This window comes from Anabrus simplex, chromosome 2, assembly GCF_040414725.1.
Source record: "Anabrus simplex isolate iqAnaSimp1 chromosome 2, ASM4041472v1, whole genome shotgun sequence".
Classification (NCBI taxonomy): Eukaryota; Metazoa; Arthropoda; class Insecta; order Orthoptera; family Tettigoniidae; genus Anabrus; species Anabrus simplex.
This window is the reverse complement of record NC_090266.1, coordinates 1,026,443,535-1,026,458,356: the sequence shown is the minus strand read 5'-3', so window position 1 is coordinate 1,026,458,356 and position 14,822 is coordinate 1,026,443,535. Positions and strand designations below refer to the sequence as shown.

General features: G+C 38.3%; 1 protein-coding gene across 1 annotated transcript in view; it reads right to left on the bottom strand.

The window, feature by feature from the left end:
• The window catches only part of LOC136863764 (neprilysin-11-like), a 204,022-nt gene that overhangs the window by 46,830 nt on the left and 142,370 nt on the right, over positions 1 to 14,822 (bottom strand). Inside the window, exon 14 of the mRNA XM_067140117.2 lies at positions 13,219 to 13,270. Coding sequence (XP_066996218.2) covers positions 13,219 to 13,270 — 52 coding nt within the window. The remainder of the gene's footprint in view (positions 1 to 13,218; positions 13,271 to 14,822) is intronic.

Genomic DNA, 14,822 nt, shown 5'->3' with positions numbered 1-14,822 from the left:
AATAAAAATTGTGTGACGACTGGAGGTGGTTGATACGTTCTTCACTACGTGGCGCAAGTGTAGTTAATTAGAGAACAGCTGACTGTAATCATGTGTGTTTAAATGCGATGTGAACTGCTTCAATTTACAATTTTACGTTTAAATGATTTAAAACAGTGTATTCATTATCGTGGTTTCTCAGGATTTACGCTTTATACCGACCCGGGACTGTGCTTATTTATGTGTTTGCTGCAAAATAAGATACAATATTCCTTATTTCGAAATAAATCGGTGAAAAATGCGTAGGAAATATTTTACATTTGTAATGGCTTAACAGCATTACTTTAGAAACTGGTTCTTCAGTAGTTTTATCAATATCTCACACATTTATGTGTCTGGTTGAACTGAGTGATCGTACAGCCATCCACCTCGAAACTGGCTGCATATTAAACTCATTTGCAACGGTTAGTCAACGCCTAAAAGATATATGTTACCTGCTTTAGTACACATTTTACATAATATTTCGTAATAAATGTATTAAATCTCTACAGGCTGAGACATAATTGGTATAAATATGCCATACTCATGTAATTCCTACATAACTACAGTATTTAATTCACGAGCAAACATGTTCAACCTAATTAAGAGTCTTATTGGCAGTTCTCCCCAGCAGTCGGGTAGTCATTTTCCGGGTGTGTTTTGTGGTAGTACAAGCTTGCATTTCGTTTCTTATCCTTTTGTTTGGAAACAGAACCGACATTTTATATATTGGCATGTTCACTATGTAAAGGCAGATGTTGTGGTGGAATCGTCTTCGACTACTTAAAGAACAGAGCTGGATATTCCAGTGGTAACAAGAATTGTAGTTTTCATTCGCCTTCATCGTGAACCGATATGCAACCCGGAATACAGAAAGTTGTAGGCATTTTCACGTGCGGTGTTATTTGAAATGTATAGCGAAGTATACGTCCTATTTCTACTCCTCTTATCATCATCATCAGCTTAGTATTGTTCCGCTGGAGTGAGGTCCGCTTTTAGAATCTTCGATCGCCACTTCACTCGGTCCTGGGCATCAGTTGGATGAATGCCGCACTTTCTCATGGCCTTGTTGATAGTGTCCTGCCATCGCTGCTTCGGTCTGACACATGTCATTGGCCGTAGACGGGAAGGTGATAGCACTTATTGGCAACTGTTCTAGGCACTTCGCGTAAAACGGTGGCCAAACCATCGTCGTCCCCCTTCTCGCATTTTATTTTGAAAGGGGGCGATACCAAACTACTGCCTGAGAGTATCGTTCCAAGTGTGATCCTTGAAGGAGACGCCCATTGTCCAGCAAACCATGTGCATTTCCACTGAATGAACTGGACTTTTGTTAGTTTTGGTCGCGGGCCAGCACTCTGTACCATATGGACACTGGACACACAACAGTTCGGTAGATGTTTGAATTCAGGTGGATTGGAATTCTGCGGTCACACAAAGTACTTGTGACTACCCTCCACTTTGGCCATATTGCTCTGACTCGTGCTCTGACGTCACCGTCGATTCTATCCTCATCCTGTAGGTACCATCCCAGGTATCTGAACTATAGCTCTGTGAAATTCTACACCATTAACTTGGATGGAAAATCTTGTACTTAATATTATTAACTTTTTTAATTCTCTAAAAGATAACACCAGATATTTCACGTAGGCCTATTTACTATCACCGAAAAGAACTGGAGAATGTTTACAAACACACTGCCATTTTAAGGGAACAATACGCGCGCCTCCTTGCCTTCGTAGCGATGACAGCGCTGAAGGCGGCGGAGAGCGGTAAAATGGAATTCAGCGAAAGTCGTCCCGCTAGTTATTCCTATTCGTCCTGGTTGTATGTATGTATCTTCTTCTTTTCTTTGTTGGGAACATTTATATCCAGCATGCTTTTATTTGTTTATTTGTTTATTTGTATCCAAGGAATAAGGAGGTGCTGCCGTCATCGGTTATGCTCAGGATTGTTCGAGGATTCTCTGCTCTTTACCCCTTCCGACCAAGCAGATCCGCGAGGTGGACAGCCGTAGCATGAGTGGGTGAATCATTACAATTTCTTTTCACGAAGGCGCAACAGAAATTTCATCAGATAGGAAATTGTATTACATACACATTTTATACAATAGACCAAACACATTACGAGTAGAATAAATCTAATAGTATGAAACTTACCAAACACGAGTCTGGGCTCCTTTAGCCGAACAATGCTTGTTATTTAACACCATTACCTCATCTGTTTGGAAGTTTCTTCACGAATACTGTAGTTATCAGAAAGTATTTACACAATTCATAAAATATTTACATGGGTCACAACATATTTTTACATTTCACAAAACATTAACACAGTTCACCCATATCGGTACGCCCATTGTTCTGTTGTTGTCTTTAGTATATCACGTGCATCTTCTACAAAAAGTCAACTGTATTCAAATGGAACGTACTCGTATTTTGCTAAGAGGAGCAAAAAACCTGTTCAAACGGGAAGTATATGAGATGTGCCGATCATTGCTTTCGAATTTGCACCTTTTAACTGAGATTATTGGTTGGAAATGTTCTGATGATCATTTTATTGTTACGAGTATGCTTTTGTCGGAGCTTGGCATTGCTTTGTTCTATGTCTTCATTTAACCTTCCTTTCAGAGGAACGCAAGTCCTTCAGAATAATTTCTTTTTCTTCGTATCAGGGTACTTCTTGAAGTATTAAATTAGTGCATATTTCTAAATTTTGATTATTAACACCACCAATATATTTTGCATTAAATGTATATGTTTGCACATATTAAATGTAATGGAAGAGTCCTGGTATGTAGAAATATATGAATACTTGCAGATGTTGCATTCTGTACTCTGTACGAGGTGTGTTCAAAAAAAGACCGAACTTTGTAACTTGCGCGCAAACCGCATTGTCCATCACGAGTTTGTACCCCGAGGCCAGACAGTGAACAAAGAACTGTACCAGAATGTTTTAACGCATTTGAGAGATCCTGTGCGCAGGAAGAGGCCTGAACTGTGGGAAAACAAATCCTGGATATTGCACCATGACAATGCGCCATCACATGCCTCTCTCTCGGTCCGCAGTTATCGGGCAAAACACCAAATTCCTGTTGTGCCCCATCCGCCCTATTCTCCCGACTTGGCTCCAGCAGACTTTTTCTTATTCCCCAAATTGAAAACCACCTTGAAAGGACATCGTTTCCAAGACATTGAAGAGATCAAGGAGAATGCGACGAGGCAACTTCGCGTCATCAAAGAAAGTGCATTCCAGGAAGCATTCCAAAAGTGAAAGAAACGTTGGCAACACGCTGTTGATAGTGCAGGGGACTATTTTGAAGGGGACAGTCTGTGAAATGATGTAAGCTACATAATAAAGTTTTTCTAGCCACAGTTCGGTCTTTTTTTGAACACACCTCGTAGTTCACATTATCAATTCACTTCATCCATGTTTCTGACCGAATACAATTCCCCATTTTTCCCAGACGGATCAATTCATACATACTCGCCGTAAATGATCTATTGGCATGCGTGAGTTTACCTTTTTAAAATGTAAATAAGGCGGTCATAAAGTTTATCATTCACAAATCTCACGAGGACATGGATCGCAACGTCCAGCTTCTTGGGCCTCTTGCCTACATGTATACGTGTTTCATCACGCCATGCAGGCGCCTGAGAAGCATGTTAGTGTTCAGCCCCACATTGACAAATTCAAAATGGGCAAAGATAGTCACGGAGTGTTTAAAAATGGTCGTGAAATAAACGCCGTAATCTCTTGTGTCAGGGTCACCTTTTAAACTTGTCGCTACTTGATCGTGCATTCTCGAAAAAACAGCTTTATCTCTTTCCTACAGCAATAGCATGGAGTGTCGGTAAGGTACCTTCAGATTAGACAAAAGCAGTAATGTCACCTATCTATAAGCAAGGGAACAGAAAAGATTGCAACAACTATCGAAGTATCTCATTTATTAGTATACCAGGCAAAATATTCACTGGCATCTTGGAAGGGAAGGTGGCATCAGTGGTTGAGAGGAAGTTGGATGAAAACCACTGTGATTTCAGACCACAGAGGGGCTGTCAGGATCAGATTTTCAGTATGCGCCAGGTAATTGAAAAATCCTACGAGAGGAATACACAGTTGTGTTTATGCTTCGTAGATCTAGAGAAAGCATATGACAGGGTACCGGGGGAAAAGATGTTCGCCATACTGGGGGACTACTGAATTAAAGGCAGATTATTAAAAGCAATCAAAAGCATTCATGTTGATAGTTGGGCTTCAGTGAGAATTGAAGGTAGAATGAGTTCTTGCTTTAGGATAATTACAGGGGTTAGACAAGGCTTAAACCTTTCACCTTTGTTGTTTGTAGTTTACATGGATCATCTGCTGAAAGATATAAAGTGGAAGGGAGGGATTCAGTTAGGTCGAAATGTACTAAGCAGTCTGGCCTATGCTGATGACTTGATATTAATGTCGGATTGTGCCAGAAGCCTGCAGTCTAATATCTTGGAACATGAAAATAGATGCAATGAGTATGGTACGAAAATTAGCCCTTCGAAGACTAAATTGATGTCAGAAGGTAAGAAATTCAACAGAATTCAATGTCAGGTTGGTGATACAAAGCTGGAACAGGTAGATAATTTCAAGTATTTAGGTTGTGTGCTCTCTCAGGATGGTAATATACGTAGTAAGTGAGACTGAATCAAGGTGTAGTAAAGCTAATGCAATGAGCTCACAGTTGCGATCAACAGTATTCTGTAAGAAGGAAGTCATCTCCCGGACGAAACTATCTTTTACATCGGTCTGGTTTCAGACCAAATTTGCTTTACGGGATCGAAAGCTGCGTGGACTCAGGATATATTATATTATATTATTCAAAAGTTAGAAGTAATAGACATGAAAGTAGCCAGAATGATTGCTGATACAAACAGGTAGTAAAAATGGCAGGAAGATACTCGGTATGAGGAAATAAAGGCTAAGTTAGGAATAAACTCTATGGATGAAGCTGTACGCATAAACCGGCTTCGGTGGTGTGGCCATGTGAGGCGAATGTTGAAGGATAGGATAGCTAGGAGAATAATGGACTTTGTTATGGAGGGTAAGAGAATTAGAGGGAAACCAAGACGACGATGACTAGAATCAGTTTCTAACGATGTAGAGATAAGAAGTATAGAACTAAATGGGTCCACAGCACTAGTTGAAAATAGAGGAATGTGGCGACGTGTAGTAAATTCACAGAGGCTTGCAGACTGAACGCTGAAAGGCATAACGGTCTATAATTTATTTATCGTATGATGAATGTATGTACATATATATAGTTTCAGGATAAATGTGCGTAGTCACAAGTCCGTACAATACTACAACTCTAGGTCTAGTATTTTGACCCAATCACCTGCTTCATCCGATGTGCGGCGAATGTCCATTATCTTTCTTTGAAAGCTCGAATTGGGCAGTCAGCAACCATGTGGTGGATTGACTGAGGAGGGGCACTACCATCACAATCTGCAGAGCTAGTCCAACCCCATTTGCACAATAGATAACCACATCTGCCTTGTCCAGTTCTTATCCGATTGATGATTCTCCACTATCGCCTTGGAAGATCAAATTCTTGAACACGTTTAGAAGGATTCTCAACTAGATGTTTGTTGACTACTGAAGACTGATCCCACTGGGCTTTCCATGAACTGTTAACATGAAAAGAGGTTCTTTCAAGATCTGTTGCTGTACGTCAGGGTGGTTTCCTTGATTTCAGTCGTTGATGTTCAGTGTTTGTAATATCTTGATGGATGGGTAGTTGGGGGTTCTGCTGAATGTTTTTCCACACCTTTAGGAGCATTTCAGATCATCTTAGGGCTGGAGGTGGAATGTAGCTGAGAACAGGAAGCCATAGCGTGTTCGTACTCCGAATGCATCCCGTGATTATGCGCATTGCCTGATTGAGTTGTACATCAATCTTCGTAGTGTGAACACTATTGATCCAAGAGGGGCGGCAGTATTCAGCAACAGAATATGATAAGCCTAATGCTGATGATCTTAGAACATGAGTATTGGCTCCGCATCATGTACCAGCAAGTTTCTGAAGAATATTATTTCTAGTTTTAACTTTAGCAGCAACATTTCAGAGAGGTTGCTTGAAAGTCAAAGTTTTATCAAGTGTTATACCCACGTATTTTGGTATACTGCAGAACGGCAACACTTAACCTCAGAATTTTATTGTTGGTTTGTTATTAGACTGTCTATTGCGTAAGTGGAATGTAGATATAACTATTTCTTGAGGATTTAGGTGAAGGCACCATTTCTTGAAGTATACATCCAAGGCTTCCAGAGCAGTGGCTAAAGTGGTTCCAGCGTCATAAAACTTTGAGCACTGAGTCACCAAACAAATGTCATAAGCATAAATGAATTTTCTTGATGATGTGTCTGGGAAATCGTATATGTACAGACTGAAAAGAAGGGGAGCCAGGACTGATCCTTGAGGTAAACAATCGTTTAATTTAAACACTGTACTTCTGTCAATATCAGCGTATATCTGGAAGTACTAAATAAGGCCGTTTTATGACATGGGATAACACTAATTTTTTTAGAAGGAGTCCTTCTCGTCAGACAGTATCATAGGCAGATGATAGATCCCTAGAGGATATAGTAAGGGGTATATCCCTGGCTAGAGTTCAGAGATTGAGGAATTACTAAGAGAATATTAAGAACATCCTAATTCCGACAATGCAGCTGGTCTCCTCCAATCCTTGGATGAGAGCCGAAGAAGGATCTGGCATGAAACAGTAGAATCCCTAGATTATACCCATTCTAGCAGGAAGGCCTGGTCTGTAATTAGGAAATTGGACTCTTCAAACCCTGAAACTAAAAGATCGAAAACAGCCATTAATCTGAATGATTTTCCTAATCATCTAATATCAGTTTCCATAAATATGAAAGACAAGTGAAACAAAAAGGATATCATATTCAAAGTTGAACATTAAGAAAAGTGCAGCGCCGCAGTCTTCTGGAATCTCTACTCCATTCAAAGAAGGGGAAACTAAAGCCGCAATAAAAAGTATGGAACTTGGAAAAGCTGTAGGATTTGATGCAATTTATCCTTAATTTTTGGCTCATTGTGGACCAGCCACAATACAATGGTTAACAAACTTCTTCATTCATATTCTGCAAACTGGAAACACCCCACCTTTGATGAAGAAAACAAAGATAATAGCCATACAGAAACCAAATAAAGATCCATCTAAAGTGGAAAGCTCCCGTCCAATAGTACTTCCAAGTGTCATATATAAACTCCTTGAGCGACTGATTTATAATAGAATTTATGAAACAATCAACAGCTACGATCTAAAATGATAATGTATGCATATAAGTATGTATGTATGTATTGTACCAGGAAAAGTTGTGGGCAAAGGGCATGAGTAGGACCTCAGGGAGTGGAACTTGGTTTTGGAGCTGATACAGAGTAGGATAGACTCGCAGAGCGAATAATAGATGGTTAAAAAATCTTTTTCAAACAATTTATTAATTCTTCACCCTGAGATATGATTTTTGATTCAAATCTGGCATTGAAATTAAAAGTTTGAAAGTAATCTTCCTGAATTCTGTTCATGAAAATGGCATAAATACTACTGATTTCAAAGTCTTTCATATGTGAGAATATGAGGTATTGAATTTCCACCTAAAGTCTTTCTAAACCTAAGCACACTTATAATTGTAAGTTGATATGAGAAATTAAATTTTGGTTAATAGTTTTCAGTTCTCAGTTCGTCACCCTTGATATATAGCACACTTGAAAAGCCTAAAGTCTTTCTACGAGATATGAAACTGAAATTTGAAATTAAATTAATCACTTCTGAGAACTCTGAAATATTTGTTCACACGCGGCACTGAAGTTTCCACTGTTCACAAATTAATGAAAAACAAAATTTTAGTCAGTTTGTTACTACTCACTTATGGCAAGAAATGTTGCTACAAAATGTCGAAGGATGGACATCTGGAATGTTCCGTGGAGAATCAGGATCGGCGATGTTCCCTTGACACACCATGTTGACGTTCCCGATGAGGTGATGACGGCTGGAACTGGATCATGTAGAATTGCAGCTCGTTAGGGTGATTTTTCGCACACGAAAAATTCACTTAGTGCGAGTAGTTAACCCTGACACTGTCATTGACTGTTGAACACTATTTATGGCGTAATTGAAAGAATCACAGTCCTTCCTGTATGAATTACTATTTACAGTCGTTATTGAAACGTTCATAAATGCACAGTTCACACTTGAAAAGGCAAGTCGATAATCACAGTCTTTGAACACAGTCATTAAGTCACTAAGAATTATTTTCTGCTTATCTTGTTCTTATAATGTTATATTACCTCAGAAAAGTTCTTAATTTTCACTCAAATTACTGTGAGTCGTATACTGACGTGGCATGAATAAAGGAATACAGTTCAATACTCGGAAAGAAACGAGTTCTGGTGATTCTACACATTAGGTTCTGCAGAAGTTCAAAATCATAAGTCTACACGTAATGACATATTCTGTGAACGTAAAATAGTTAATGTTTGCACTTCAATAAGTTCACTCGTATTACATTCTTAAATGTCTTTAGGATTAGACTGTAGTCGCGACGCGATATACTAAATATAGTGCGACGTCTTTTATAATTCTGTCGGCGATATAATTTCGCGTTCCGGAAATACGACGGAAAGTACTTTCACCGTGACTGCGCGAACATACTGTACGCGGGCCGGTCTCTCCTCTGTCTCACTCACACAGCTGTCTACTCGTCCTTGTACTGGCTTGCTGGCTGGCTGGCCTTGGCATATATAGATACCAGCGCTGGGAGGGGTAGCATCTCTCTCGGCCATGTGACCGTGATTACGTAATTTTGTTGAAACTTTAAATTATTATAACTCAACAACCATGGGATGAATTAATTCGAAATTCACAGGGATTAACTTTTATGACGTCCGCTATAATTCAGCGTTTGTCCCGTTGAAATTGGTTAAGGCGTTAAAAAGCTGGTAAAAGAAAAATTCTTTCGAGAAATATCTCTAGGGGAGGTGAGCTCCAAGCGACAGGTGACGTCACCTGACTCCGCCTAGTGCACTCGTAGGGTCTGGCACATACTGGAACATTCTTTACATAGATGTTCGTACGTCGGTCGGATCTTTTATGCTGAAGTAATGTTTCTTTCAATTAATATGGACCAGGACCTAGGCTTTCCTGGTACAGTATGTATGTATGTATGTATGTATGTATGTATGTATGTATGTATGTATGTATGTATGTATGTATGTATGTATGTATGTATGTATGTATGTATGTATGTATGTATGTATGTAGGTATGGAAGGTTTGTGTAAGTTGAATGCCTTGCCTATTAGTCCTGTTGCACAACGTGATTTAGAGGAATGGTTAAAAATTAACTTGTGCCCTCACGTTGAAGTAGCACATTAGGCTTAGCAACCGCTGCATTAACTATATTTTACTGTCAGAGAACAAAGTGCATAAGTATAATGTACCGGTATGACTTCATTCGCGAAGCCATGTAGGAAGAACAAATTAAACTGGTTTGTATGGATAGTGGACAAAATGACTGCAGGTGTCTTTATTCACCCGGTCACAAGGGAGAGGCATTATTACACTGCAAACGTTTCACCTCTAAAACAATTCATAATCTATAAGCCAGGATGTATTGTATAGACCTATATTAATATTACAGTTCATATGCGTGTTTCTGTTTTATACATTAGAATCAACTCTAGACAGCATGCTTCGTACCTGACTCGTCGTCGCGTAAATAAAACCAATATAGACAAGTATTACACTCGAAGTTATTCGAATTCCTTCGAATCAACGTGATCCATTTATCCAGATTGCTATCTAGCCCAGGAACAAGCTCAGATGTGTGCAGTTCGAATGACATAAATCAACGATCTAGCCAAGGATCTGGTGTATTATTGTGAGTTTTGGCAATTGCTTTCAATATTGAAAATTAAATGTTCAAGGACAAGATATTGATTAAATTTCCAAATATTTGGGCCAACATTTTGTGAGCAATTGCATTACGCAGAATGGGAAAGTGTAAGTGGTCAATACAGGCAAGCGATCATTACAGTACTTAACTGGGTTTTAGTTTAAAAGTTAGAGATAATCTTTAAATTTCATACGCGGAAGAATTTGTTGGCAGAGATGAAACTGAAACCCAAGGTCCATGCAGAGAGAGACCGTTACTCCGATGACTAGAATTATTCACCAATACAAGGTAAGGTATATACAATGTTAAAAATCACATCATCCAGTGCTTTTATAACACGTAAAATTACCACTGATTGTCACAGGCCATTGTAAGATATGGTGGAGTTGTTAAAACTGTAAACTGTCATATTAAGTTAAATTTGGTGATGCAGCTGTTTATGATGGCCTAAGAAATAACCAGCCTTCACTGGTAGGACAGTTATTAGCAGGTCATAAATGATTTCCCTATGTGGCATCGTCATTGTACATTAAAATATCTCATGAAGTGTTAGGTATACAAAGGGAAAACAGTTTTCTATTACTTCCTCCGAGCATTCTTATACTAAATGCCAGAATATTATTCTGCTATGGTGGCTTTATAATTGCTTGAAAAGCAAATATTTTTGTGTTATGTACCTGCAGTCTAATTTCAAACAGAAGAAAATATATGAAATCGCGCTTACAGAAATTAATGAATTGCAATAGTTCGTCATGTTGTACATGAAACACCAGTAGGAAGAACGTTCTTGATCTAGAAGGAACATTTCTCGTGGAAGATGGTACTTAAGATCTGTCCTTCATTCCGTTAGTGCCCAAATCGAGAATGTACTACAGGGTGGCGCACGAATAGTTGACACATTTGATTTTAGAATAACAACTTTATTTTTCATAGAACACTAATGAGATTTTAGATACAGGCAGCTTGGACCCTGGAAATACATTTCACTATAACACATGTTCAATGTGGCCTCCACTTCGGTGGATAACTCCTTCAAGACGAGTACGCATATTTCTGACGACTTTGCAGCACAGGTCTTCATGAATTTCACTGGAGGGCTGCACAAAGCGAGCACGCATTTCCATGCGGCTTTGAGGTCTTGAAGCGAAGAGTTTTTCTTTCAAATAGCCCCACAAAAAGAAATCACAAAGATTTAAATCTGGGCTTTAAGGAGGCCAGAATAATCCGTCATAATTGTTGTACTGTGGGTAAAGATGAGACATTACTCGATCAACACATACTCCCCTCAAAAACGCAAGAACATCGTTAGCTGTGTGAGGTGTTGCACTATCTTGCATAAACCACTGCGTATGACTAGGTACAGCGAGAATTTAAGGCATGAATTCATTCCCCAGCATATTCTTGTATCGCTGTGCATTAACTGTCTGGCTGAAGAAAAATGGTCCAATTAACCCATGGCTTGACACATCCCTATTTTTTTCGTGAATAATGTCTGGTTTTCTGTAGTCCAAAACCGCACATTTTGTTTATTAACTGCCCCTTTGAGATGAAAATAGGCTTCATCAGAGAACCAAGTGTCAAACAGTACTTCATCTTTATCTTGAGCCCATAAGACGTACTGCAAATTCTTCTGCCTGTGAAGATCTGTTAGCTTGTGTAGCACAGACATTTTGTACGGGTACATGGCGTGCCTCGGCGCAGCGATGTTTTCAGGATATTGAACTGCTGGTGCACGTGGTCGCTTTTCTTCCTTCACACTGCCTTGTTCTTCCAAAGTTTCTGTATAAGCGAAGGATGGTGTTCCTTGCTGGTGCCCACCTAGTCTGAAATGCAGCTCGAAATTTCTTTTGTGTCGCCGTAACACCTTTTGATTCGCATTAAAAGATTACTGTTTTGGCGCGCTGCTGAACGAAGAGTCAGCCGTGGCCGGCCGTGGCAGAAAGCTCACTGGAATGCAGGCGTTTGTGGAGACAAAGCAGCAATGTCACCTCTACAGGTATTTCCATAAAACTGGGAAGGTGTGCGAGAAATTTTAACAACATAGTGCATCAGTTGCATTTTATATTTGCTTTTCAAATGTGTCAACTATTCGTGCTCCACCCTGTATATAATATATAATGTAGGTTACACTTACAAGTCCTTGCTTACAACTGGGATAAAGCTTCAGTCTTTAATATAATATAATATAATATAATATAATATAATATAATATAATATAATATAATATAATATAATATAATATAATATAATATAATATAATATAATATAATATAATATAATATAATATAATATAATATAATATAATATAATATAATATAATATAATATAATACTCCTCTCTCCTAGTTTCGGATCACCTGAAGCTGAGGAAAGAAGATTAAATTGTTGCAATCCATTTATTTGATACATGCATTAGGTTTTCATTGTTACAACTAAATATTATGCTTAAATCTACTAGTGCTTATGTCCATTCTAAAAAGTATCACACGTTTTCTACAGTCCATATAAAGGATGAGTTTTTCCATTATTTCCCTTAAGAAATAAGATCGTGGAGTGGACACGGTGAAAGATCAGTACATGGAACGAATGAAAAATATATTCTCTTCAAGAACATAGGAATATTTATTTTTGTTTATATATTTATTTATTTATTTATTTATTTATTTATTTATTTATTTATTTATTTATTTATTTATTTATTTATTTATTTATTTATTTATTTATTTATTTATTTATTTATTTATTTATTCATTTAATTTCATGCCCAGGACTGATTTACTGCAAACCAGTGTTGGTTATCTATGATTATACTTCATTCTTAATCTAGCAGCTACAGTGCTGTCTGGAACATCACTTACCATGATTCCATTATTCGTATATGCTTACTCTTATATCCATTATTGATTCTATACTGAACAAGGAAAAGCAATCAGTCAATTTGGTTTTGTAATTTGTAACCAAGTGTTGAAAGCCAAATTTATAAATCTGTAGTTAGGTTGAAATATGTCCAGTTGTTTAACCGCAAAAAGAACACATACTAAAACAGGTCTACCCATTGTATCTCTTATTATTTAATCTGAATAATATTCAGAATATTTCCAAACCGTACGATCTTCACCATTTTATTAATATTTACTTATTTATATTTATTTATTTATTTATTTATTTATTTATTTATTTATTTATTTATTTATTTATGTATTTATTTATTTATTTATTTATTTATTTATTTCTAGAGTGCCTAAATTACTTACTCAGGTCTTCCTATGCTGAAAAATGGAGCCTGTAGAATGCCAGCAGGAAATACTGTAAAAGAAGAAAGATATTAAGCCTCAGGAAATACTACAAATTATGTCGTAACCTCCCATACTACTAAATTAATACCTAGAGTATAAAGCTCAATAAAGGGAGGTGTTAAACGTGTCTTTGGTAGAACTTTTGTGATTATACGAATAGCTTTCTTTTGCATTTTTAAAACCCTGATGATATGCAAACTGTTACTGAAGAGTCCTGGGATGTAACCAAGGTATGTATTACATACAAACATTTGAATTTAAAACAACATTTTCAAAAGCGGTGGATAAAATATAATTCCCTCAATAGTCTCCAGCACAGGATTTTGCTAAGCAAACTCCATGCCGATTTTGGATCTATGGATGTATTTAGTCCTAGTAGTTTGACATGGTTTCCATTTTTGCTTGTTTTGTGTAAATGTTATGATATTTAGGAGGAAGCTATTTAGCTGGAACCAATATTTTGCATCATTAAAAAATTCATTTGATTGTACTACTCGCTAGACCGAAGCAAACTTGGGATGTAAAAGAATTTTTAGGCAGGCCGCCTAAAAGGCACCCTATCAGGAAATGTTGAAATTTCTGTCCTTATCACTATTTTATCCCAGTGTATTGGGCATTATGGTCAACGTTCCTTGTAGTCGAGAAGTTTGTGTAAAACATATATATACACAACCTGTGACAATAAAGTTCGGTGATTGAGGTCAGAACGGTCGATCCGGCAATACTGGCGACACACAATGCTTAACAGCAGGTTTTGACCACCTGCTCCCAACGTTGTTCAGTTGAGCATCGTGTGTGTGCCGTGTAAGACCAGTTTGACACAGTGCGTGTTTAGTGCGTTGGTTCTGAACTGCGAACAGGAACATGAACAACCAAAAGATCAATGTACAGTTTTGTTTTAAGCTTGGCAAGACGCGTGTACGAGTGGTTCGCCCGTTTTCGAGGAGGCCAGGAAAGTGTTTCTTACAACCCCCGTAGCGGAAGACCGGCGACCGCCGTCAGTGACGAAAACATTGAGAAGGTGAGGATATTAATCACGAACGATCGGCGATTAACTGTGCGCATGATAGCGGATGAACTGCAGATTAACCGTGAATCGGTGCGACAAATCGTTACCCAGAAGTTAGGGAAGAGGAAAACGTGTTCTCGTCCTGTGCCACATCACTTGACTGACGATGAGAAGCAGGCACGTTTAGAGGATTCACAGGATTTTGTCGAAACGGCGGATGCGATACCAATTTCCTGAACTGTATTGTCACTGAGGATGAAACCTGGTGTCTCAGGTACGACCCCGAAACGAAACGGCAAAGCATGGAATGGCGTTCTTCGGGATCCCCTCGTCGGAAAAATGTCAGAGTCGAAAAGTCACTCATCAAACTTGCTTTGAAAGGAAAGAGATTTGACGATATTCCTGAAAGCCAACAATACGTGACGAGACTTTTGAACACCATCCCAAAGGAAGCCTTCTTGCAAAGTTTCTAGGGTATGTATCGCCGATCTCAGCAGTGCATAGTTATGGGAGGGGACTATTTCAAAAGACAGTAAGGCCACTGTCATGCATT